This window comes from Daphnia carinata, chromosome 4 (assembly GCF_022539665.2).
Source record: "Daphnia carinata strain CSIRO-1 chromosome 4, CSIRO_AGI_Dcar_HiC_V3, whole genome shotgun sequence".
Taxonomy (NCBI): domain Eukaryota; kingdom Metazoa; phylum Arthropoda; class Branchiopoda; order Diplostraca; family Daphniidae; genus Daphnia; species Daphnia carinata.
This window is the reverse complement of record NC_081334.1, coordinates 7,846,722-7,869,978: the sequence shown is the minus strand read 5'-3', so window position 1 is coordinate 7,869,978 and position 23,257 is coordinate 7,846,722. Positions and strand designations below refer to the sequence as shown.

General features: G+C 38.4%; 5 protein-coding genes and 1 long non-coding RNA gene across 10 annotated transcripts; 1 reads left to right on the top strand and 5 right to left on the bottom strand.

The window, feature by feature from the left end:
- Window positions 1–63: 63 nt before the first annotated feature.
- LOC130687458 (ABC-type organic anion transporter ABCA8-like) lies at window positions 64–8,249 on the bottom strand. Its single transcript, XM_057510625.2, has 35 exons — window positions 7,954–8,249; window positions 7,518–7,656; window positions 7,174–7,417; window positions 7,010–7,090; window positions 6,821–6,941; window positions 6,506–6,750; window positions 6,349–6,441; window positions 6,190–6,283; window positions 5,966–6,112; window positions 5,727–5,880; window positions 5,533–5,663; window positions 5,358–5,469; window positions 5,151–5,292; window positions 4,974–5,088; window positions 4,763–4,912; window positions 4,602–4,691; window positions 4,408–4,547; window positions 4,110–4,347; window positions 3,737–4,055; window positions 3,498–3,655; window positions 3,236–3,435; window positions 2,998–3,166; window positions 2,677–2,927; window positions 2,594–2,603; window positions 2,434–2,533; window positions 2,264–2,373; window positions 2,020–2,190; window positions 1,796–1,957; window positions 1,578–1,719; window positions 1,447–1,517; window positions 1,192–1,352; window positions 898–1,105; window positions 724–815; window positions 372–646; window positions 64–225 (listed from the first exon to the last, which is right to left on the bottom strand). The coding sequence occupies exons 1-35, from the start codon at window positions 8,047–8,049 to the stop codon at window positions 125–127; spliced, it is 5,232 nt and encodes a 1,743-aa protein (XP_057366608.1). The 5' UTR covers window positions 8,050–8,249; the 3' UTR covers window positions 64–124.
- A 653-nt stretch (window positions 8,250–8,902) lies between these two features.
- LOC130687477 (dTDP-glucose 4,6-dehydratase-like) lies at window positions 8,903–11,154 on the bottom strand. Of its 2 annotated transcripts, XM_059495190.1 has the most exons (9): window positions 11,078–11,154; window positions 10,824–11,015; window positions 10,571–10,744; window positions 10,289–10,506; window positions 10,000–10,221; window positions 9,725–9,928; window positions 9,523–9,629; window positions 9,350–9,461; window positions 8,903–9,252 (listed from the first exon to the last, which is right to left on the bottom strand). In XM_059495190.1, exons 1-9 carry the CDS (start codon window positions 11,100–11,102, stop codon window positions 9,202–9,204), a joined length of 1,305 nt encoding a protein of 434 aa, XP_059351173.1. In that variant the 5' UTR covers window positions 11,103–11,154; the 3' UTR covers window positions 8,903–9,201. The 2 variants fall into 2 exon arrangements, with proteins under 2 accessions (XP_059351173.1, XP_057366632.1); XM_057510649.2 differs by having other exon boundaries at window positions 10,824–11,135.
- A 272-nt stretch (window positions 11,155–11,426) lies between these two features.
- On the bottom strand, window positions 11,427–12,753 carry LOC130687502 (fructose-2,6-bisphosphatase TIGAR-like). Of its 3 annotated transcripts, XM_057510679.2 has the most exons (7): window positions 12,735–12,753; window positions 12,553–12,641; window positions 12,372–12,495; window positions 12,126–12,275; window positions 11,929–12,069; window positions 11,791–11,848; window positions 11,430–11,718 (listed from the first exon to the last, which is right to left on the bottom strand). In XM_057510679.2, the coding sequence occupies exons 2-7, from the start codon at window positions 12,582–12,584 to the stop codon at window positions 11,486–11,488; spliced, it is 738 nt and encodes a 245-aa protein (XP_057366662.1). In that variant the 5' UTR covers window positions 12,585–12,641; window positions 12,735–12,753; the 3' UTR covers window positions 11,430–11,485. The 3 variants fall into 3 exon arrangements, with proteins under 3 accessions (XP_057366663.1, XP_057366662.1, XP_057366661.1); XM_057510680.2 differs by lacking the exon at window positions 12,735–12,753 and having other exon boundaries at window positions 11,427–11,715; window positions 12,553–12,721; XM_057510678.2 differs by lacking the exon at window positions 12,735–12,753 and having other exon boundaries at window positions 11,431–11,718; window positions 12,553–12,718.
- A 464-nt stretch (window positions 12,754–13,217) lies between these two features.
- LOC130687466 (mitochondrial sodium/calcium exchanger protein-like) lies at window positions 13,218–16,389 on the top strand. 2 transcript variants are annotated; one of them, XM_057510638.1, is made up of 14 exons: window positions 13,218–13,300; window positions 13,367–13,506; window positions 13,567–13,713; window positions 13,790–13,842; window positions 13,900–13,994; window positions 14,076–14,141; window positions 14,200–14,433; window positions 14,492–14,743; window positions 14,998–15,128; window positions 15,194–15,326; window positions 15,385–15,506; window positions 15,569–15,722; window positions 15,783–15,863; window positions 15,929–16,389. In XM_057510638.1, the coding sequence occupies exons 2-14, from the start codon at window positions 13,471–13,473 to the stop codon at window positions 16,171–16,173; spliced, it is 1,749 nt and encodes a 582-aa protein (XP_057366621.1). In that variant the 5' UTR covers window positions 13,218–13,300; window positions 13,367–13,470; the 3' UTR covers window positions 16,174–16,389. The 2 variants fall into 2 exon arrangements, with proteins under 2 accessions (XP_057366621.1, XP_059350875.1); XM_059494892.1 differs by having other exon boundaries at window positions 13,235–13,506.
- On the bottom strand, window positions 15,154–15,895 carry LOC132087884 (uncharacterized). Its single transcript, XR_009420791.1, has 3 exons — window positions 15,780–15,895; window positions 15,377–15,713; window positions 15,154–15,302 (listed from the first exon to the last, which is right to left on the bottom strand). It is a non-coding gene; the product is annotated as an uncharacterized LOC132087884 (long non-coding RNA).
- A 250-nt stretch (window positions 16,390–16,639) lies between the features above and the next one.
- On the bottom strand, window positions 16,640–18,820 carry LOC130687480 (UDP-xylose and UDP-N-acetylglucosamine transporter-like). The gene is made up of 9 exons (XM_057510653.2): window positions 18,566–18,820; window positions 18,387–18,500; window positions 18,183–18,313; window positions 18,017–18,120; window positions 17,866–17,926; window positions 17,754–17,798; window positions 17,629–17,693; window positions 17,315–17,481; window positions 16,640–17,232 (listed from the first exon to the last, which is right to left on the bottom strand). Exons 1-9 carry the CDS (start codon window positions 18,640–18,642, stop codon window positions 17,007–17,009), a joined length of 990 nt encoding a protein of 329 aa, XP_057366636.1. The 5' UTR covers window positions 18,643–18,820; the 3' UTR covers window positions 16,640–17,006.
- Between the last annotated feature and the right edge of the window lie 4,437 nt (window positions 18,821–23,257).

The following is a 23,257-nucleotide window of genomic DNA, read 5'->3' as shown; positions in this document are numbered from 1 at the left end:
AACAATTAATTGAAGATTTTGTTGGACTTAATAAAGATGCGTGTATTGTCTCCTGTTGCGCTCGAAAACAACTAAAGGTAATAAACAATTTATAGTTGCATCTGCTTAACATTCTAATCTTTTTCTATTCATCTACTTCTTCTTGTTCGTGAGCGAATTTGATGAAAACTTGCTCCAGCGTGGTTTGGCTGAAACTATATTCCTCTATTGATAGATTTTCACGAGCTAAAGAAAAAACAAAGAAACATCACTTGTTACCTTTCTAGCAGTAGATTTTTTGAAACTGAATGATTGACTGAGTAATATGAACTAAATACGTATGAGCTCTAGTATTCGAACACAAATAAAAGATTGTATTAAAAATGAATTACCTTTTTCTAAAGCTTGGAACGTTTCAGCGAGTGAAGATATGTTGTCCTGAGCTATACCGAAAATGACCCTATCTTCAAAACTCTCTTGTACGTGAGCGGAAGTAAAAAGGCTATTAATGAATTGGATCAAGTTTTCTTTTCGCTGAGCTCGGGAGGTGTCTACGTCAGTAAAGGATGCTGATCCGCTCGTCTCTGAACTTAAACTTTTAAGTTTGAGTTCAAGCAGGTAACCGCTCCCATAACGATTCTTTAAATGTTGTCCAGTACCAATACACCTAGATGTTAAAAAAAAAAATCAGTAGTACAAAGGCAGCACTTATCTAGTAAGCTTCGCTTTATTATCAATCTATACCTAAGTTCACCCTTAACCATGATTCCCAATCGGGAGCAGAGCGCATCGGCCTCTTCCATCGAATGTGTCGTCAGTATGGCACCTCTTTTACCCTTAAAATAATTCAAATGGTAAGAAACATGTTTTTAGAACAATTTAAGTGTGTAAGTTGCGTTATACGACGAGTATGAATACTTGAAATGAAGCGGAGATAGTATTCCAAAGGAAGCGTTTAGACTGTGGATCCATTCCAGTGCTTGGTTCATCCATCAGAACAATAGCCGGGCGACCGAGCATGGATAAGGCATAACTCAGCTTTCGTCTAGTGCCACCCGAACAGTTTTTCGCGTATTTATCCGCATGTTGTTTTATTTGTAAACCGGACAGGAATAGGTCCACAATTCTGCGTTTAGCAAAACATTCAATTTTTCGAATAAGAAAGAAGGGGATCAGATAAGTTTTTGTTAATGCTGTACAAAAAAAAAATACCGGGTAATATGGGATGGGTCTATTCCGCGAATATTTGCATAGGCTTCCATGTGCTCCCGAACCGTGATATTCCGCCATAAAGCATCATGCTGTGGGCAGTAGCCTAAGGCTTGAAAAGCATCCGATTGATTGGAGACGATGTCGTGTCCATCAACTTGAACCTGAAAAAAAAAATTGATAAACAGAAATTAAAATAAAGATCTTTCGGCTAAACCAAAAAAAAGAGAAAAAGGTAAGAAAAGAAAATAAGGTTACCCTTCCACTAGTGGGAGCTTCTTCAGCTGTAATGACTTTCATCGTTGTAGTTTTTCCAGCTCCATTATGACCTAAGTTTTATTGTATCAGGCAGATATCTTCATTTGAATTGCTTGTACTAAACAAGTTACCGAGGAGTCCGAACACTTCGCCAGACTGTACTGCAAAAGACATGTAATTGACGGCCGGATTGACCGACGCGTTTGTTTTTACACCTCTGCGACATCCCCCAGATGAGTTGCCAGCAGTGCTATAATAGTTTTTATGTAGACCCTACGAAATCGAATAGTGAAAATTACTTCCATGGCCTTTATGCCTAATGAAAATAATTTATGTAAATCATTCTTACTTGTATTAATACGACAGGTGTCTCTTCGGGCCTTGTGTGTGGGTCGTACAAAATTTTCTGAACTCGTAGATTTTCTGCTTGGACGTCGCTATCTCCTCCACCTATGTATTCCTCTGCTACAAGTGCGTTGCTGTCCATTTGGCTTCTCATTGGCTTGGATTGCTGTCATAGGCAATGTGTCTTGCTAGAGAATCAATAAAAAATTGTGTTGTTTTCACTTTTACCTTAAAACAAGAAAATGCGTCTCTAGCGGAACCGCCAGCGTGTTTGATGTCAATAATGATGAGGAGGAAATAGTAAACTGAGATGTGAATTATCAGCGCCGCAAAGATTGCTACTATTTCAGGAGTCATGTAGTCGCTCCAGGACAAGTTATTACAAAAGTCTACGGGATTCTTTTGTGGCAACAAATTAAATCATTAACATTCTGCATTTATTTACAGAGAAAATTCAAGTTTATGATAGAACCTCTCCAACGTTGGGTGTCAAGAGACAAAGATAGTAGATCCGATTGACGTAATATAAAATTCCATAAGGGATGTAGAGAACATCGATGAAACAGAATCCTATATGCAGTGCTGAAAAAAAAAACAATCGATCGGTTTGTTAAATTTTAACAATATTAAGTTTTTCTGTACCAGACGCCAATTCCGTCGACCCTCCTGTTTGAAACATATCACACAAGATCACAGCAAGAAAAGGGATGAAACCGATGATAGTCGAGACGTTCGGAAAAATCTAAACAACGTTTTGGCTATAAAGATATGGCACAGAAGATGTGCACGCGAAGACGCTTACCGACTGGGCTCTAAAAATATAAGCAAAAAAAGGAGATTTCTTACACTATTTACTGTTTATATAATGATATTATTAAGTATTACGATTCCAAGGTTTTGAAGAGATAGGAGCAACAGGTTGCAAATAAAATTCCAGCTGGGCAAAATAGAATATAAAGAATGGCTAAGAGGCTAATAGCCACCGGAGTAATTAAGGCCTGCAGGTGGAACGCGAAGATGAGTAAGAGAATCAAAATGCAGGTAGTCACCATCATAGACCCAAGCACGATGAAGAAGCTGCCATAGTACTGACCGAAAGTCAAGCCGTTAACGCGCAAAAGATTTTTTGCATGGATCTGGAAAATTGAGGGACAAACCAAAACACATTTACGTTTACGGAACATAAATTAAACAATTGTGATTTACCTCACGATCAAGAACAACTTCGCATGCAAGAGCTGACGGAGCCAAAACAAACAACATGCCAATAAACATTGCAGACGTAAAAGATCCTGGATCGAAACCACTACCTGGTGGACTAGTATACGGTAGTGGATGAACTGATAACGAAATGTTTTCTGCTACATTGTGTAACCTTATTTTTAAAAGAAATGATAAAATTAGAAAAGGATTTGAAAGCTGAAAATTCTGGCGCAATTGTTACTGTAGAAGGGCGTTCGAAATAGAGTTTATCATCAATGGCGGGATATGGATCAGAGTGTCATTAAGACGCAGCCGGGTATGCTTGTAGGGAAACGGATTGTTCACGTTTTCCGGCAACGTTCCTTCGAACCAAGTTTCATTCAACCTATCTAACGAATAGGTTTCTTGCGTGTCAACCGCAGCCCAGTGCGACGTTTGATTCTGCAATTTTTAAAGAAACGAACATGGTAACGCTTAATATAAAATTAACGTCGATGACTAACCTTTAAAAAGAGATTAAGAATATCGGGGAAATCCCCGGAATATGGTTCTAAATTGAAACCATTAAACTGCACATATTCTGTCCAGAACGAGGACATCCCAGTGTCTTCCATCTCCGAGTATAGCAATGAGGACGAATCAAGTTGACCTCCGTACAAATCTATGGTAAAAGCAGGAAAAAAATCATGCCTGTGGGTTACTAAAAAAATTACTACTTCATAAGAATCTTCGTGAAACTGACCAAAATTGAATGAACGCTTTTCCTCTACTGTGCTTCCGATGGCGAGCGTGCCGAGCCAAATGCCCAAGGCAGCGAAGACAACTGGCATAACGACCTGAAAGAACACAGCCATAGGGTCTCGAATCATATTCATACCACGAACTTTCAAAAGGGCTCTTAGAGTCTGGCCTCTGTGCGACTCTCGTATCGGGACATCTAGCTTGTTGAGCAGTTCCCAAGTTGCGTTGGGATTATTCTCATCTTCTCCTTTGGATTTCATTGCCGCTAATTCTATAGCTTCTTCTGCAAGTTCAGCTTCTTCGCCAAGTTTCAAGAATACCTGAAAAAAAAATTGATGAAATAGCAGCAACAGTTACTGATTACTGAAACATACCTCTTCCAAAGTTGTCATGGAAACACCGTAGGAGTTAAACCCCATTTCGTTAGCTTCTCCTGAATGGACGAGAGATTCCAATTTGGAAAAGAGCGGTGGGAAAGAAGCGACACACTGGCGCGGTAGAACGTAACTTAGTTCGCGGCCATAATGGCGGTTAAATTTGGCCGTCTCGACGTAGCTTTCTACTAATTTGCGGACAGCGTCCGTGTCACGGAAAGACTCGTTCAAGACGAATCTATGAAATTCAGCATAGTTGTAAACCGCTGTGCATTTTTAATAGAATAATGGAACTTACGTGAGATGATAACCAACGCCAAACCGATTTTTAAGAAAGAGGGAAGATCCCATGCAGCGCAATTTTCCTTTACTAACAATAGCCTTGCGATCTGCTAGTAGATCAGCTTCGTCCATAAAATGGGTCGTCAGCAGAATCACCTAATGAATCATCTTGCCACTGTCCGTTTCTGAAACATTAATTAAAGGAGTTACCTTGTTGGCTTTTCGTTCCTGTAAAAGCGACCAGAGGTGACGCCTGGAATAAGGATCCACTCCAGCTGTTGGTTCATCCAAAAATACAATCTAGGATAAAAATGAAAACATTAAGATTTACGAGCATGCCGTTCTGTATTTTTGGTGATATTGAAACTTACCTTAGGGTCTCCAATTAAGGCGATGCCGATCGAAAGCTTCCTTTTCTGTCCGCCACTAAGTTTTCCGGCTGGGGTATTCCTTTTAGAAGTTAAGTCAATATCTTTCAGAGCCTTTTCTACTTCATCGTTCAATAAATCCTCCCTGACTCCCTGTGTCAAGATTTTTTTAAAATTTACAATCTGCTTATTACGTAGGACTAGTTCTTCTTACTCGGATTTTAGCATAGAAAGCGAGGTGCTCAACTGGTGTCAGTAAATCGAAAAGTACATCATGTTGCGGGCAAATACCGGTCATGCGACGAATTTCTTCTAGTTGGTTCGAGTCACTGACAAATTGTAACGTTATTGATTCAGTTTGTTTTTTGTATATCACCAACTGAGGTCACACCTGAGGTCATATCCATATAAAAATGCAGACCCTTTGGTAGGTGATGTCATGCCAGTTAGCATGTTGAAAAGCGTAGTTTTTCCTGCCCCATTGTGTCCCAGAATGGCTGTTATTTGCCCCTCGTACACATCAAGATTCAAGCCTGAAAATATTACGTGCAAAAATTAAACACCTACTATACATACTGGGAAACAACATGCATTATACCATTCACAGCCGTCATCTTTGGTCTACGGAAAGATTGAAATGTTTTCGTAAGGCCTCGAATTCTCAATACTTCTTTGCCCCGCAACGATTCAGGAATCGCCTCAAGGTCTTCCTTTAGGGGATAAAATTTCCATTTTATTAAATCTTTTCAATTACCCGACAGTTTGCTAGTTACATTTCCTGCAGAATCATCGTCACTGCCAAAGCCGTGGTTGATTTGACCATCAGTGTTGTTTTTCTTTTGCGACTTACGCCAAAATGACGGGAGCAAAAAGAAATATGGAGATCGTTTGGCGCCAAATTCACCTGGAAATATTAATTGGGATTTAGCATCCTCATTTAAAAGTTGCGTAGCATATAATATTCAACTTGGTAGAACGTTATCGAGGTAGTAGGCCAGTAAAAAATAAAAGACAATATCAAAGCTGAGCATAATGTATGAGCCAGCAAGGGGAAGACCCGGTACCTCCCACAAGGAATCCACAGTTACGCCATTCGGTGTTGTGATTTCTAGCAGTAAAGCCTAAACAATAGAAATGTTCTGGTTATGGTTCATCCATGATTTTTTGTTTCCTCGTTGTGCAAGGAACTCAGTGTTAGGTAGCTACCTTATCCATCCCTAACGCAAAACCAGTTGGGGAGATCAGCCCTAAAAACCAATAAAGCCACGTCGGCGTCGCGTCTCCCGTTGCTACTTGAATATAGTAAAACAAGTTCAAGAAAGAAACTGCCATAGCACCAAAAATTCCAGCTACCTGCAAGTTACAGGAAGAATCTTAATTTCAAGAACAGAAAAATTTTTGATAAATAAACTAAGCATTTGTGAATATACTCTAGCTTTATCAAAGAACGTTGTCATTAAAAAGGCTAGCATGAGGATCGAAATGTCGTAAAGAATGAACAAAAGATAGATCAGTCCCACGTTCCTGACAAAAAATTAATTTCCAATTAAAAGTGAAGTTCATATTAAATTATTGAAATCGAATTTTACGATTTTTGGAAGACTTTCATTCCGTAAAGCACACCAGTTGCAACTAAAGTCAAAACAATGACGAATACCATGTAAACGAGGAACCACGACAGCCTGAAAAGGAAAGAGGATTATTCTGTAGGAATAACACCAAAGTAATGGTGTAGCATTTAATTACCAATAAACGGAATCGCTAAGGCCCATCATACGTAACCCTTCCTTGATTTTTTTTTCTTTCTCGCCAACAATCACTGTTAGTAAATACAGGATGAATTGGGAGAGCGAAAGAACCATATAAAATGGGACGAGGTAGCGAAGCACCAGAAGCGAAGATTCGTCAATATAGGGACCTTTAGGGAACAGTTGCATAGTAAAGTGTTTGAGATAAACGGGGACGGGAACTTCCACATCCGGCATTTTAAACTACGTGATGAATATTTAAATAGGCAATTAATAAACGCCATTCGTTAAGCCCACAGAAGTAATAAAATACCTTTAACCACGTCCCCTCTACAATGCTTTGTACAATCAAAAAGTTGCTGAAGAAGTAAGAGTTGATCGGACAGCTGCCAAATGCGTTGTATTCTGGATAAATGGCGCTTGCGTTTGGATTTCTGTTAAAGCATTGAAACGTTACTAGCATTTTTGCGCTATTTAATCATTTCGTGTAAGCATTGTATACCTGCAGGCGTCACCAGCCGCATAAAGCCTACTAGGAAGTGCTAGCGGCGCTAAATCTGGATGGTTCCGAACAGTGTAAGACCTGTTTGCAATCAAATTTAGAATATTTAGCAACTCAAACAAAGGAAATATCCGAATTTTCTGGACAAGCCTAGTTTGACTGACATTTTCCGTAATGGATTTTCATCAAAAACTATAGCCAGCTTGACTGGAATTGTCAGTGTATCGTTTGCGTAGGTTGCCACCAGCTCCTCCTCCGTTTCGAGAAAAACAAAACTCAACGGCAGGAATGGTCCTTGTCCAGGAAGTGGCCAACTGATTTCCGACGACCAGTATTCTTGCATAAGGTCAGCAAACCTACGGGTTTCCGATGTATTTGGAACGATGTATAGCGTATATGATGTATTTTCTGCCGATTCCGTTTACAATTAAACATTGTTACATAAAGGTTGCATGTATGATAAAAAGTAGTAGCTTTTATTCGATCTAGCAGTGTGTGCTATTCTTACCGTTTAATTGGTTTATGGCGAAATCAAGTCCTATCGGTGTATCTGCAGGTTCCGTAAAAATGGGGTCGAAATTCGGATCTAGTAGTAGTGATTTTAAAAGCACCAAAAAAACCAAGAACCAAATAGGCATAAGGCATTCCTAGTTGCAAAAAAAAAGGCGCTTTTAAAGGAATGGAAAATGGAAATAGGTTGTCATTTGTAAAATCGACAGTAGGTTAACAAAAGGTGGATGGATTTCTTGTTCCGATTCAAAATAATAACAGTGCTTTTTGTTAACTTAAATTATTTTGTTGTTCTAGGAGGGAAACAATTTAACAAAAAAGTTACTAATTTACTGCCAGTACGAAAACAGTCGAAGAATTTCCGGAACAAGTTTTTGGTAATTGGCAATAAAAGTAATTATACAAGAGTACGGCGATTTTAAAATTTATCTTACGGCTATGGTTTTTCTTCCGGCTCGTTTTTTCAATATGATATTCCTAGATATCATCGCCTTCAATTGGGAAAATTTGCTGACTGGTTCTCTCTCCATTTTTAACGGACGTTTTTGTGGGATTTCCACTTTTCAAAGGTTTCCGTAACAGCCAACAGCAGTCAACGACACAGAGCAGTGCTCGAGACACTTAAGCGTGTACTCGTTCCTGCAGCTTTTGCATCACGATTCTCGTGATATTATTATATAATGAAGATTTATATTCTCATAGCCTTGCTGTCTGTTGAGCCGTCGTATCACTGTATATCTGCCTAGTCATCTCCTAAAATTACGTATAAGATAAAGAAGTTGTCATAGATAACAAACAATAAGTCAGTGTTCAATGCACTGATGCGTTTTTAATAATTGACCAACATACTTTGCAATTCCAATGGGGAAATCCACGTTGACTGGCATTAAATTGGCTCATCCAAAATGGCTAAGGAAAAGAACGGGTCCGTCAATTTTAAAATGTTGGAACCTCCGCAAATATTGGACAAACGACGGAAGTCCATGGTCTCCTACAAATTTAGCCAAAATATCTTTAGAATAATAAAATACTCGTTAATATGTGGAAGACTTTAAACGAAGGCAGATTTTTCCATGACACGATGCTTTGGTTTGGCTAACTGCAATGGTTATTCATAAGACACTTCACATTATCTCATAAAACACTAAATCAATTCGCTTTATGTACGCAAAAACTCCGACATCAGTAGGTAATTATTGATTCACGGATCGTGAATACCGTTCCTATATGGAAGGGTTGTTTTAGAAAACTGAAGAAATAATACAAACCTGAAAATCTTTCCTTTCGTTTAGTATTTTTAAAAAATTTATTTTCGAGAAATTGTACCTGCCTTATGTAGGTACTAGTTGAAGAATAAAAATGAATCGAACAAATTGTTCACAGTTTGAATGAGAGTAAATTTCGATTATTTATGTCAAGCCAAAGACATGCTGTTTGCTCCACAGTTTCATTAATTTCAATTGGAAAATGGTAAGTTCTTTTTTCCGTTTCGTTTAAAGGATGCAACAACCGAAAGAAATACAGGATGGCGTGAATACTACCCTCTTGAGGCCAAGCTTGCGACAAAAGCGAGAGAAGATTTGAAAAATAAAAAAAAAAGGTGTTCAAGGTTAAAACCTTGGACGGACTAGACCCCAAATAGTTAGTGTTCCGATTGCGATGTTAATAGCTGAAGCGTAATTTCACTTATCGAGAGCTGGAAACAGATTCATCGATACGAAATCGTCCAAAACCTAGAGTTAAGGTGTTAAAAAGTTGACAGTATGGATAATGCTCAATGGATAACGGATGGCGAAGTAAATAAAAGAAAATAAATAAAAAGAAAAAAACCTCTTTGAGAAGGTCGATCGTCGGTTTCGGTACACTAATTTCAAAGTTAAGTTTGTCTCGGAGTTTAGAGTTGTCAAGCCAAAGATTTCTTCCTGATATATTCTCCACCGTACTAAAAATGACGATAATCAACCATTGAAAACATGGTTATGTTTGCTAGTAAAAATAATTACGCGTAGGGACTGAGTGGCGTGTTGCTGATTCCAGCAGATTGGCAGATCTCGGCCCAAGGTGGAAGATGTTTGTCATTAGCGTCCTCGGCGGTAGCTTTTAAATCAAGCTGTTTACATGAAACGGAAAGGTTAAACGTATACAATTTTCAGATAAAACAAAATGGAAAATTGTTTGTTGTATAGAATGAAATGAAATTGATACTTTTGCTAACGTGGACAACATTTTCCCGACAAATTTATACTTGATCTCGAATAAATCAGCTATAATGTCAGCTAAATCACCCAATGTCGTGTCAGCATCATCCGAGACATGAAAGACTTGACCGGAGGTCACTTGGTTGGAGTTGCAAATCTGCCAAATGGCTCGGCAAACATCAATCACGTGAACGGTGTTGTTATGCACCTCCTGTAAGATTACCACGATCATTACAGAACCTAGAACTGGTAGATAATCTTCAAAATTGCTAAGATTCGTACATTGTGCCATAAAAGCTGCAGAGTCTCCCCAAGATGACGATAGATAGCTCCGAGGATCAACCAAGGCGTTAGACCTACACGATCCCCTACACCATAAATTATGGCAGGTCGTAAGATGACATAATCCAGTTGGTCTATTTGCCTAAGTTCTTTTTCTACTTCCATTTTGCATTCAGCAAACAATGTATATGGCTCAACCGGATCATCTTCTTGAGCAGGTTTCTACGATGAAAAAGTTGTTGCTCTACCATTAGTAAGCTATAATATAAAAGCCACATTCAAATATTACCTTTTTCCCAGAATAACAGTGACTGTCAGACATTTCCACGTATCTTTTGACCTGGTGTTTTGCTGCAAGTGCAGCACAACCAACACTTAATGGGACTGTCCCTTGTTCATAGACGGCACGTGTTTGGTTATGTTTTGTCTCTGCTGCAAGGTTTATAACAAAATCCCAATAGGCACTCTTGTTATTGTCATCTGTAGAAAAAGCATTTTCCCTGGAAACTAACAAAGAGTTTCAGATGTAATAATAAAACATACAAATCAAGACACAAAATTATTTTGAAACCTGTGTTCAAGAGGTTGGCACTTTTGAACTCAACAATTGGGCTGTTAAATGCCTTAAGATGATAGTCATTTAGCCAGGCCATAGGTGGTGGAACTTTGTCGACAATCCGGACATGGCTTGCTAATTCGCCATTAACCAGAAATGAAACAAGGTGCCTACCAACAAATCCACAACCTATCCCACAACAATTTTAGACTTCAGCAAAATAAATTTTTTGGTGAAAAAATAATAGTAAATAAAATCAGTAACGAACCACCCAAGATAAGTACTCGTGGCTTGACATCCGATTTCGACATGATGGCTACGATGAAGAAGCAACAGGTGCTGATTCTGTTGATACAATCACTAGCTCGGATTATGGCGACAGCAGCTTTGGCAAGTGCAAAATTGCGACACAGTAGGTCTACTGTGTCAGCTGAATCAGACCTCAAACTATGGTAACTTGCTTAGAAAGTTAAGCAATCGCTGGCTACCGTACTCAAGATGAGGTAACAGAGGTTTCCTAACCAACCAAGTATAAAGATAATTTCATGGAAGTGAAAAAACTGCGGTCACGCGGTATTCAAGTGAAGTTTGAATATCGTAAGGAATAAAGTTGAGATTATTGCCGCTAGAGGGGCACCTACCATAACAAAGGCAAAAATAAATTAAATAAATTCCTTTAATCATATCTACTGGAATAATTGCGATAATCTAATACATCAAAATAACATCCACATTTAGCTGGTACTATATTTTAACGGATAACTTACATAAAATTAAGTAAACAAATGCAACCAAAATTTTTATCGCTCAGATGCCGGAATGGGAAACCTAAAAACCTCAATTTTTAGGTGGACTTTTCCACTATGCAACGCACTTTCAAATACTTTTATTACTACGCGTTACATTTGTTATTTCAATTGATCGTATTTTTTAAACAGCAAGTTGATCAGTGCAAACATGATTAGTTAAATGCGATGTATCATGTAACGTCAAACATTTTACGTTGGAAACGCTACCGTCATCCTCGAGTCGAATTTTGAAACTTGAAACGGCAGTATTGGGCGTTATCCTACTGGCGGTTTCTGCCCGAAATGAAAAAGGCGTACTATCGACATGCGACGCTAAGTAGGTCATGAATTCAGACAACCATCCGCCGTGACCTACTGCAAATTAATGAGTTTTAACACTCGTTAAAAATAACAGGTTTTCACCCGATTGGATTATTTAATTCAAACCTAGCAAAACCTTTGATTCTTTTTCATCAACGCGTGCCTTCTGTCGATTGCATAAATCCTATAACAAATAATAGTTACAGTGAATATTTATGTCGTAGCGAGAAAATTAGAGAAATATGTGGATGGCAACTTTTATACCTTAAAGAAAGAAATAGCTCTTCCCCTGACATCTGCAGGACTTTCAGCTTCAGGTGGGACGAAGTTGCTGACTTTTACTCCGGCTTCCCTAGCCATTTCCTTAAGAACTGCAGTGCTTTGGCCTTGACAGATACCATAATTCTTTTTTTGAGATTATAAAACTTTCTGAGTTCTAAAAGTACAGGTGTATGGCTCACCCTTTCCCTGATCCTCACATCAGCTTGGATCAGAGGTAAACATGTATTCATTAGTAGTGTGTCATCATCCTCACATTTGTCATTAGTTAAATCTTTATTAACAAGGAAATTAGCAGTCTGCCAACTCCTTTTTAAATCACTTGACCAGACCTGCAAAAAAGGAAAAACACACAAAAACCATATAGTGAATGAGCAAGCTATATACACATTATGAAGGTTTTTGAATATTTCATTGTTTTTTTTTACTTCATTCCATTCACGATGATGAAGTAATTTAGCAAGTGCTTTTGCTTGAGCAATTCCATTGTGGGATAGTGGTATGTCAAGTTGGCCTTGAATCACAGATCCTTTGTTGTGACCAGTTTCCCCACTTCATACGAATAACAAGATGATTCATAGAAATAGGGTGACTAATAACATATCATACTGCCTGGCCAAAAACAATGTGAACTCCATCATCCTAATCACTTCCAACGTTCTCGTATTTTCAACCCAGCTTCTCCGTTTACTATTATCCTATGCAGAAAGATTGAGGTCTATTGTTGCAACTCCAAATATATCGCAGTGTCCGCGAAATATTTTTAGTTCAGACTTAGCAATCTTACTTACTAGATTGTGGGTTCTTTTTTAAACTTTTTACACTGGTATTTTTGCACTGCCTACAATTCCCACTCCCATGACAATAGTGGAAGCAGACGATTGAATCTGATGACCGTCGAAGATGGGCGCGAAATTCAGTTTTTTTTTTCTACAGTACATGCCCAGTTGTGGCGCATTGATCCTCTACATAGATATATCCCGCAGGACGAAATAATAGCACATTTTTTTTACACCGGAAAAAGAATTGATTTTTAAATTTTAATGGGTTTGCCTGGTGATGGATGGATACAGCTTCCGTGAATATCTACTTTTTTTATTTGCAGAAAAATTATTTAGAAATATCTCCCTAATTGCAAAGGCAAAGCCCTTCTATTTTTAGGCAGTTGGCGCCTTATTTTTCAACCATTCGTCTCATAATAACTAATTAGATGCTGTTTGAAGTTAAATATAATTTTTTTTTGCGTTTTGCAAACGAGTTTTGTCTGCTAACTTGTGTAGTCTGCTTCAAAAGTTGGATATAATATGTCAATTTATCGTCGAAGTAGATAAAAGACTTTGACCCACAAAGTTTATCAGTAATTTTATTTTATTCGTATATTGTGCTGCGGTCGAGTCGATTCCGATTCCACTTCTTGAAATAGGATTTTTACATGGGTTGCCTCGGCAAACGACGAAAGGCGTGATAGACATGAACGCACTGTTGTTGAAGAAAATTGCATGTGTGATATCTTAAATTAATTTTAAAATGTTGAAACTGATCAAATTCACACCAGAAGTGGAGGTAATATTTTAAAATATTATTTTGTAAAATTAACCTGCATAGTAAATCAAATGTAATTAGTGCCGGAGTCTGTCAGAAGTGGAAGATAAATGTATGTTCATTCAGCGTACAGAAGATTGTTCAAATGCTGAAGGCCTCATTAACTATTTGAGCTTCCTATATTGCAATTCAGATGCTAGTCTTTTTACGGGAGGAATATTTTTATTGGTAAGAAATAATTTCTATTTCCATAATTCTTTAATCTCTTCATGTCTTCTATCCTCATTTGCAATGTTTGTGACAGAGTATATGGATCCTTTTTCTTTTCTCAGGACTTGCGACAGCAGCCAATAATTTGTAAGCTAAATCTACTTGATTATGAAGTAGTTTTCTAAAATTCCAATATTATTGCAGGTTTTGTCCAGCACTTCAAGTAATGGCTGAAAAGATGAAAATGTCAGATAACGTAGCAGGTGTTACACTTTTGGCCTTGGGTAATGGAGCTCCTGGTATGTATGGGTTTCCTTTGTCATAAATAACTAGTATTTTTTGTTTGAATGTTACAAAAACATACAAGTTTCCTTGTGTAGACATATTCTCGTCACTTGCCGGCATCCGACAAGGCAGAGCCGAACTGGCTTTTGGCGAACTTTTTGGTATGCCAACCGAATAAGCATATAAGTTAGAAAGCTTAAATTTCCAATTTAATCACAGGAGCCGGCATCTTTTGCACTACAATCATTGCTGGGAGCATTAGTTTTATCAAGCCATTTCCGGTGATGCAGCGCCCATTCTTGAGAGATTGCGTTTTCTATCTAGCCGCAGTCTATTTTGTCTTTTGGGTGTTCTATCATCGATATGTGCATCTTGGCCACGCTATCGGTTTCATAGCTCTTTACATTTTCTACGTTTTGGTGGTGATTGTAGGAAGGCTTCTGAATTCAAGAAGTAAGCTACCTCCATTCTCTTTTATGGATTCTGCAAACATATGTTTCTTCATCCCTAGATAGGAATATCTGTAGCGTGGAAAACCAAATAGCTGTTTCGGAGAACGGTAGCATGGAAGCAACAGATGAAAACGAAACAGGGGTCATAAATGCGCCTAACGAAGACAGCAATGATAACTGCGATCCACCAAATCCTGATTCTTTACTCGTAAACGACACGGAGCAGCTTATTCCACATTCTTCTTCATCTCAAGAAACACCAGGAGCGGAATCGGACGAAGTCCCATCTAACATCGACGGCGAATTTCACGGTATACTGCCTTAGTAAAACATGAGATTCTTTCTTTAATATGTTTTTCTGCGTCCTCCGTATGCAAATGGAATCTTAAGAAAAATTCCTTGGATCTGTCTTGCTTCTTCTCGTAACTAGGCTTGCTACGCCACATTTTCTTAAGGGTGTTCGTATAGTTTAGACAATACCTATTAAAATGAATTAAAGTACAGTTAGAAATTATTGATGTGAAAATTCCATAGTTTTCCAAGTTAATCGATCTTTGTTATGCAGTGCCACAAGCCGTTTCCCTTTGGTCGAACCTTAAAGAAGAACTTGTCGATTTGAGAACCAATCTACAACCCTTTTCTACTGAAGAATGGATCGGCATGCGTTGGTTTACGAGATTGCTATCCGTATTAGAGGTAACATAACCTATCAAATTTTTTAAATTTAATAATCGTCACTATCAGATCTCATATCTGGTTAGACTCCCTTCTATATCATACTTAGACTGTCGATCCCGCTGGTGAGTAAGGACCATCCTCGACAAGGCTGGTGTCGTTCTCTAACCTGCGTGCAACTAGCGGTGACTCCAACTTGGATAGTTTGGGCCATTGGATGTAAATATTATCAATCAAGCGATTTTTTTTTACAGTTTAAATGCAATTACCTGTACAGATGGAAACGTCGTGATAGCTAAGTTCCTACCTCTACCGCTGATGATTTTTATCATTGGAGTCAGCCTTGGCCTGCTGCTAGCTATTTTCAGCAATAGGAAGAAGCCACCGAAGGGTCATTGGGTACCTAACTATTAAATAGCATTTAGCGGACAGCAAAAATTTAATTCATTTCGACGATGCAGATGTTCTCGTTTTTGGCTTTTGCAGTGTCCGTGATTTGGATCGATTTAATTGCCAATGAGATTATGGCCGTCCTCTTCACCTTTGGTGTTGTTTTCCAATTAAGCGATGCTATTTTAGGCCTTACAATTCTTGCTTGGGGGAATTCTGTCGGAGGTGAGAGTTATTTTATTATTGCGTTTATATATAAATAACCGTTGAAACGTCTTATACTAGATTTCGCTGCTGATATTAGTATGGCGAGACAAAATGCCCCAAGAATGGGATTTTCTGCGTGCTTCGGTGCTCCGTTACTCAGTATTCCATCATATCAAGCTATTAATTCAGGGTGCTAAAATATTAATGTTTTCTTATCTTTACAGATACTTTACTTGGCTTGGGAATTTCCTTTAGCATTGTCTGCAGCCAGATCGGCGAGAGTATTCCCGTTACCTTTACCAAATTAAGCCTAATCATGAGCGTGTTCCTTGCCCTGAGTCTAGTGACGGTATTCATTTACCTTCCAATTAATGGGTTTCGAGCCAACAAATGGCTAGGAATAGTACAGTTTGGTGTGTACAGTATTTTTGTAACTATGGCTATTTTAATTGAATTGGAGTTACTTTAATATTCATTGATACTTGAACTTCGGAGCGGATGAAATGCTGTCCGTCCTATGGTAGAAATCCAGGGATACTTCTTCCAGCGCCCGTTTTGACCCGGTCATGTACTTACACAATCGGCATTTACATTGTATTTTTTCTTGGCGTAAAACTTCCTCATATCTTCGTAAACCTAAGTTCCTATAGTGTTTTTAAACATAATAAATTTTTATTTATCTTTTCGCGTTAGCCGTTCTATTATTGGTTTTCAATGAGTGTTACCTATGCGAGTAAAGAAACTGACGAGACAAAGACTATTTCTATTTGATGAACTTGATACCGTCGCTGTCGTCATCGCGCTACAAGCGAATGAGAGTTTGGCACAAGTTCCATTGTGCAACCAGCAAGTTAGTTTTCTCAGGCAAGTAAATTATGTGCTAAATCACTCAACTACAAGAATGGTACTTGATTATAGCTAAGAATGACAACGTGCACACTTGCATTATGCTATATTTACTTTTTCGTGGGTAAAATTCAGTTAGAGACTAACAAAAATCTCAACATGTATATTTACTAAATAATTGAAACCTGGATTGCTAACTTTATTGAAAAGTTTGTCAGCTTTTAAATCGGATCTAATAGTCATATCCACCAAAAGGTTAAACACGGTGACACATGAGACGCAAGGTTGTCCTATGCCAAACTAATGAAATTTGCAAAAATAGAATCCAATCCAAGCAAATAGAATTACCTGATTGGATGCATATGTGTTCTTAAATCTATGTGCTACACACATGGGTGGTCACAATAGGGCAGTTGAAAATATGGGAGAAAATCATGTGTGCACTATGATTCTATCTTAATTGACTTTAGATTTCTGACGCATTAGGCTAGGAATGTCAGAAAACACGAGCGTGCCGCCGAAAACCAAAATAGTACCAAACCAATGGAGTGTAGTGAATGGATTTTGAAAGTACCAAATGCTGAAAAGTAGCGAAACAAATTTTCTCAGGGTAACGACTAATGTGACAGCAAGGGATGAACACTCCGTTGTAAGGACAAACACAGCGTTAATGCATATGGATCTGCGTACACAAAATATTAACTCAAGAAATTATTCGGTAAAATGGCACTCATTTTATCAACTAATTTATACTTAATACTCACTGAGTAAAAATATTTCCTAATAGATAAATCCATATCCTTGGCAAGGTATTCAAAAACGGAATTACACTGATAACAGTGGAATCAAGCGGTGCGCTCATATTTGCAATCTGGATGTGTTTTGAAATATCTCCGAATAAGAGTAAAAACCCTGGCAAAGGAAGGGCATGCTAATAAAAATGTTAAATAGTTATTACTGAAGTCACTCGAGTTGTTTGTTGGCGATGGGCCATTAATTTAAGGAGTATTTCACACAATTTTAAGGAATTTCACACCAACCACAAAAATTAGTAAATAAGTTGTGCAGTATGACTTACCGTAAAAAAAAGAGCTTCGCGCGGATGCTTTCCAAATTTGCTGTACATAACTTCTTGCATAATACCTGAAAGGAATAACATGTAGGCTTATCATTTTTTTTTTGTAAATAATGATTTTGAATTACCCATTCTAGCAGACATAAAGAGAGCAAAGGTCAGCAACAATATTCCTTTAGAAAAATTTAGATTTAAAATATCAGGGTAAAATAAATCATATTCACATTACAAAGGACTGACCTATCATCCACCAAACAAAGTCCCCAACAGAAGTGATCTGGTTTTCAGACTCACTATGGTTCTGTTAAAACAATTATTAGGTAATTCATTCATTTTACTCACCCAGAAATTTATTGTTGTAGTGTATGTAGAAAGAATTTTGTATAGTTACCAGTTCTTTTGCAGAGGCAATGGTGCAAACCGAGATTCCAATGCTAATCATAATAACTGACAAATATTTCATGGTAGTGTAGCGCTTTTTTAATATTAAAATGCCTGTAATGATTAAAGAAATATTTCAAAGTGAAAAATAAAATATTAAACATAAAAGCATTTACCTAAAACCATATTTGCCAAAAGGGAACCAGCACGAAATATCATGTGCAGTGGTAAAGCTATATTGAAACTTAGAGCATAATTATTTGTAACTGATACAACGAAAAACATTAAGACCATTTTGAGGTATTCTCTGTAATAAAAATAAATTTTTATAATATTAATAATCTCTCAGGGATGTGGAAACACATTCATTTTATTTATACGTGAATGGAACTTCGGTTTTCTTTGTCCCAAATCTCATTGTGGTTATAAATCCTTCCACTGCAATCACGACAAATTGAGCAAAAGTAATGAGATTCCCAGAACCAGAATCCTCTCTAAAATTTTAATTTATTTTCAACTTAGGTAGCTGCACAAACTATTTTATCGAAACCAAGCGTACTTTATAAGGAGTTCTAGGAAAAAAACATTTGAACAGCATCCGATGAAAACGACGAGCATGGCAAAAAGAGACTTCATTTTGCCTTTGTAATAGAGCACTGTACTTTGGATACAAAAACTGCTATGCCAAAATATGATGTCAATGTCCTACTAACCCGCTATTCACACTTGGCAAGAAATGATAAAACAGTCCGCTTTATGCGTTCCATCTATAGTAAAAACTTTACAATTGAATCCGGTTTGACAGCTATTTACTGTTATACAGATGCATCAGAAGTCGTCTGCTTTGATCGAGAAAGTTATTGATTAGCCCGTTGCCAAATTTACAACAGATCAAGTTGCGCATTTTTTGTTGATCCGGAGTCCGGAGCTTGTAACTGTACACAGTAATTAATCCTGCACCAAAGTACCCCGCACCAGCGTACCCCGCGAATGCGAACTATTAAGGACTAAATTATTGATTTTCAAATAAAACCGATGGAGCCTGAGCACTTTTTTAAACATTTAATTGTATAGCGGATTATAATAATCTTCCATGAACGCGTAGAACTATCCGCAATTTTGTGCATTATCCACTTACAATGTCGAATGTTCCATCAAGTATAATATTATACACGTCTGCAATCTTCCGCACAATAACTGCCTAAATCTTAGGTATATGTTGCGCGAATGTTTTGTATTAAAAAAAATAATGCCGTTTTTGTATAGTAATGCTAAAAGAATTTTTAAAATGTCCTGCTTTCTGGTTAATAGGGCGACAGGAAACGGGAAATCTGATTTTGGAGCAAAAAGACGTTCGGCAAATGTTAGAAATATTGGATCTTCTGGATAAAGTAGAATAAAAGTGCCTTGTTGTAATGTCCGAATCAATGTAATTTTGATCAACGTATGGTTACTTCCCAATTTCACTTCTTCTATTAATTTCTTTTAATTCATGCGGATTTTTGGTTTGCTCATCAATTGCTCTTTTTTTCAGCTTAAATAGGTATTAGACAATGAGATTAAACAAATTAATTAATTAAAGAAACTCGTTATTAAATAGAAACTGAAATGTATTTTTCATTTCGGCTTCAATTCGAATATTAGAGAGGAAACAGAACAGTAATCTATCTCGGATTTGCATGACAAAAGGCAACAGGAACTTGGGATGTCACAGAATACAAAACGGACGTATATTACAAGATGAAGCTTAGCTATTCGTGCGGTGGGGAACGAATAGCAACCGCCCTTGTTTGAACGATTGTCATCCTTTGCTAAGCATCGTTTTTTTGGCTAGCATTCTTGGGCAAGAAGATTCATGGCTCCGACCAGAACCACAGTTTATAGGTAAGCCCCAATCGAGATCCGATAAAGCCGCTCACACAGGAACTGTTTGTAAGCAGCCAAGGGTGGTTTGACGAATGTCTAGCAGATTTTGTAGTCTGGTTTCTGTCCTCAAGGAAAAGGAGAGGGTGGTATATTCAAAGTAATAAAGCAAATTCCAATGTTGATAGGAATACACGGGTATGTGTGATTACTGGATGTTAGAAATCCCAGAGTCGCAAAATAATGATAAACCATCATTCCCAAGACTCACTTGGATGCTTACCGGGCAGCCAAACACACATGACGATTCCCCTTTATTACTTGTGACATAAAAGTCAAACCACTTTTGTTTACCTTTGACATGTCGTCATGTTTTTTTTATAGGGGTAAGATAAAGCCGCTCGATCAGATCTTTTATTGCCGGTCGTGGATGGTATGATGGCAATCTTGCACACTTGAATTTTGGTTTCCATCTTCGACGAAGAGGCAAGAGTGGAATTTCAATGTAGTAACGTAAATTCCCGTGCAGACAGAATTACACGGGTGCATGTAATTACCCGATGTCAGAACATCCCAGAGTGGAGGGAAGATGACAAAACATCGTTCCCAAGACTCACATGGACGCTGACTGGGCAGTCACAGGCACGGCGCTTTACGTTACTACTCGTGACTTAAAAGTCAAGCCAAAAGGTTTAAGAAAGGTTGTGAGGTGTCCTTGTGTGTAAGGTATACCTGCACATTTGCTTGTTATCGGAAAATTCGAAATCTGTTAACAATACTTCTCTTGATGGGCCAGTCGAACCGATGTCATGTCGAGCCATTTATCATATTTACGCCGCGAATGGCTATTAGATATGACTTCGTAGCCATATTTAATGGTTTTGAAAATGGTTTCATGCTTCTTCTGGTCGGGCGAGTCTCGATGCTTGTCGGGATGATGGATTCGCGATTTTGCGTAATACGCCGACTTAATGTCGCTCGTTCCAGCGTTACGCTCGACTCCCAAGAGTGTGTAGTAATCAGGTCCGACTACTTCTACGTCCTTTTCAGCGGGTTTCTGTTTCTCCAATTCTTCGATTCTTCGTTGCAATTGCTCGATATGCCTATCACGGTTTTCGAGCAATTTTGCGTGAAAGACGCGCATTCGGCCAATGGTTTCGTGGTTCGCGAGAAGTTCATCGAAATAAGCATCTGAGGTCGCTTTTTGCTTGTGCAGCGCCTCTTTCAGAAGACGGTTTGCTCTCTCCATCTCTGAAAATTTCTTCTTACACTCTTCCAGATTCGTGGCTAGTTGTTCAGCCTTCATGCGCGCTGAATCGGCGTTGTTGCGAAAGCCTCGCACTTGCATTTGAAAGTTGTAAGAAACCTCGGAATACTTAGCCGCGTATTGGGCTTTCGCCTCCTGCAATGCCGAATGCAGACGCGCTTGATGTTCCTTCTCAAGTTGGTTGCGCAACACTGCCATTGCGGATTCGTAATGGACACGTTGTTCGTCCACGTCGAGCTGGTGTTCCTTTACCATCCTTTGTACGAGAACCTTCTTCTCCGACTCAATGTCGATCAGCTGTTTGGCATGTAGCGCCATGGTATGCTCCATCTTAGCTTGTTGGTGAGCTTGCTCTACTTTTCGTTGACTCTCCTTATCAACCAATTCTTTTTCCAGGCGAGACATACGTTCTTCGTAACTCATTCGATGAATCTTGAGCTTCCGGATTTCCTTCTGCATCAGACCAACCTTGTTTAGACCTTGATGCTCAGAAAAGACGATGTCTTTCATTTCTTGCTCAGCCCGCTGCAGATCACAGTCCTTCTTCACTAACTCGTCTTGCAACGCGATGTTTTGCCTGGTGAGTTCTTCACGCGCAGCGCTGGCTTCCATGGCTTCCAATTTCATCCTGTCGATGATTTCTAACAGCTGTTTGTTAGCCGAAAGAGCCACATCCTTCTCTTCCATCAGGTCAGCAAGCTGAACCTTCAGCGCTCTTTCATTGCACTTCTTTTGCATTCCGCAATCATCTTCCGACTTGGGCACTGGTTCGACGACACATTCCAATGCGTGGTTCTCAGCAGGTAGATCAATCGGGTCTTCAGATTGAGCTTGCGAGCCACTCGCTGCATTAGTAATCGCCACAGGGGCAGATTCAGCGACAGCTTTTTCAGAATTGGCTGGAAAAATGGATTGCCAGTGGTAAATGAGACAGGGTAACACCGTGAAAAAAGGCATTTTCGAAAAGAATCACTTGGAATCACTTGAAATCGCTTGAAATCACTTGAAATCGCTAGGAATTTCTGAAAATGCAGATATCTTTGTGGAATCACACCTGCAGCTATGTAGTTATAGCCAGAACGAAAGCCATTTCGAAAGCTTGCATTCTCCATTTTCGGACTTTTCACGTGTGTTTTATTGATTTTGAACTAAACATGCTATCAGTTTTTAAAAATTTTGCATTTTAAAAAACATGTTTCAACAAAAACAAAATTGATTGCTTTAATTTAAACGTGCGAAAATAGTAAAAGTAAACTTTGCTTGCTATACCGTCATAAGGCGATTAGACGTCATTGTACGGAATTCGGCGCATTGCAGACGATCGTTCTCGCTGTGTAGGAAGGTGTAGGAAGGTTTATCAGTTTACGAAATAAGATAGTTTCTTCGTTTAAAAACTGAAACTTGCGAAACCCTAGTGTTTTTTATAGTTTTAAAATGTTGGGTGAACGCGCTCAAGTTCACCGTTCACCTCAACTTCATCCGTACCCTCAGTAATGCTCATCAACTGTTGCTGTCAATCGTCATCATACCAACGTATGGTTTGTCATAATTTCATCGTTTGTTGAACTTTCTCTAAAGTATTGAAACTTTCAGATGCACTTCAAACACCAAATGTAGATCCTGGCTAGCCTCAGGAATGTAAACTAATGAAAAACAGTTCTACTGGACCGCAGCTTACACTGCGGGTACAAACTGTCAAACCGCGGTGCAATGACGAAACGAGTGCAGTTTGCTCTAAAAATCAGCAGCAGGCGCATATCAAATGCAGAGAAGGGTAAAATTTTCGGAAGAAACAGGAAATTATTTGCCCGGAATATGGAGTTAAATAGAATGATTCGGAAACAGGGAAGGTTCTGTAGTACACTAATGTCATTCGTTATCTTTGTTATTTCTGTAGTATTTGTTGGAACTGAGGAGGTGATTTGGCCATTAAGTATGAATCTTCTAACCTTAAGTATTTAAACTTAAACAGAAGTACAGTGGAACTGTCGGAACAAAACCGGATCAAACCCTGATAAGACTTATTATGTTGTAGCTCAAGAATTTTAGGTCTCTTGCCAGGTAGGAAATAACATTTCTAAATAGAATAGCATGTTAATGTGAGTTCTTGGGTTGAGAAAA

Bases quoted from the DNA above. Each gene is read 5' to 3' on its own strand.
- LOC130687458 (XM_057510625.2), bottom strand. From the start codon at position 8,049: ATGGAGAGAGAACCAGTCAGCAAATTTTCCCAATTGAAGGCGATGATA. The intron at 5,664-5,726 runs GTTGAATATTAT...TAATATTTCCAG, and splicing joins CCTCGATAACGTTCTACCAA to GTGAATTTGGCGCCAAACGA. The intron at 1,518-1,577 runs GTAACTTGTTTA...AATAAAACTTAG, and splicing joins CGAAGTGTTCGGACTCCTCG to GTCATAATGGAGCTGGAAAA.
- LOC130687477 (XM_059495190.1), bottom strand. From the start codon at position 11,102: ATGAAATTATCTTTATACTTGGTTG. The intron at 10,507-10,570 runs GTTTCAAAATAA...ACTCTTTGTTAG, and splicing joins TGCCAACCTCTTGAACACAG to TTTCCAGGGAAAATGCTTTT. The intron at 10,222-10,288 runs GTAATATTTGAA...TTTTCATCGTAG, and splicing joins ACTGTTATTCTGGGAAAAAG to AAACCTGCTCAAGAAGATGA.
- LOC130687502 (XM_057510679.2), bottom strand. From the start codon at position 12,584: ATGATGGAGTTCACATTGTTTTTGGCCAGGCA. The intron at 12,070-12,125 runs GTGAGCCATACA...TCTCAAAAAAAG, and splicing joins ATGTGAGGATCAGGGAAAGG to AATTATGGTATCTGTCAAGG. The intron at 11,849-11,928 runs GTATAAAAGTTG...TATTTGTTATAG, and splicing joins GAGCTATTTCTTTCTTTAAG to GATTTATGCAATCGACAGAA.
- LOC130687466 (XM_057510638.1), top strand. From the start codon at position 13,471: ATGTTGAAACTGATCAAATTCACACCAGAAGTGGAG. The intron at 14,434-14,491 runs GTAAGCTACCTC...CTTCATCCCTAG, and splicing joins AAGGCTTCTGAATTCAAGAA to ATAGGAATATCTGTAGCGTG. The intron at 15,327-15,384 runs GTAAATATTATC...TTACCTGTACAG, and splicing joins GATAGTTTGGGCCATTGGAT to ATGGAAACGTCGTGATAGCT.
- LOC130687480 (XM_057510653.2), bottom strand. From the start codon at position 18,642: ATGAAGTCTCTTTTTGCCATGCTCGTCGTTTTCATCGGATGCTGTTCA. The intron at 18,314-18,386 runs GTATAAATAAAA...TTTTTATTACAG, and splicing joins AAAACCGAAGTTCCATTCAC to AGAATACCTCAAAATGGTCT. The intron at 17,694-17,753 runs GTAATTCAAAAT...TATTCCTTTCAG, and splicing joins CTTTATGTCTGCTAGAATGG to GTATTATGCAAGAAGTTATG.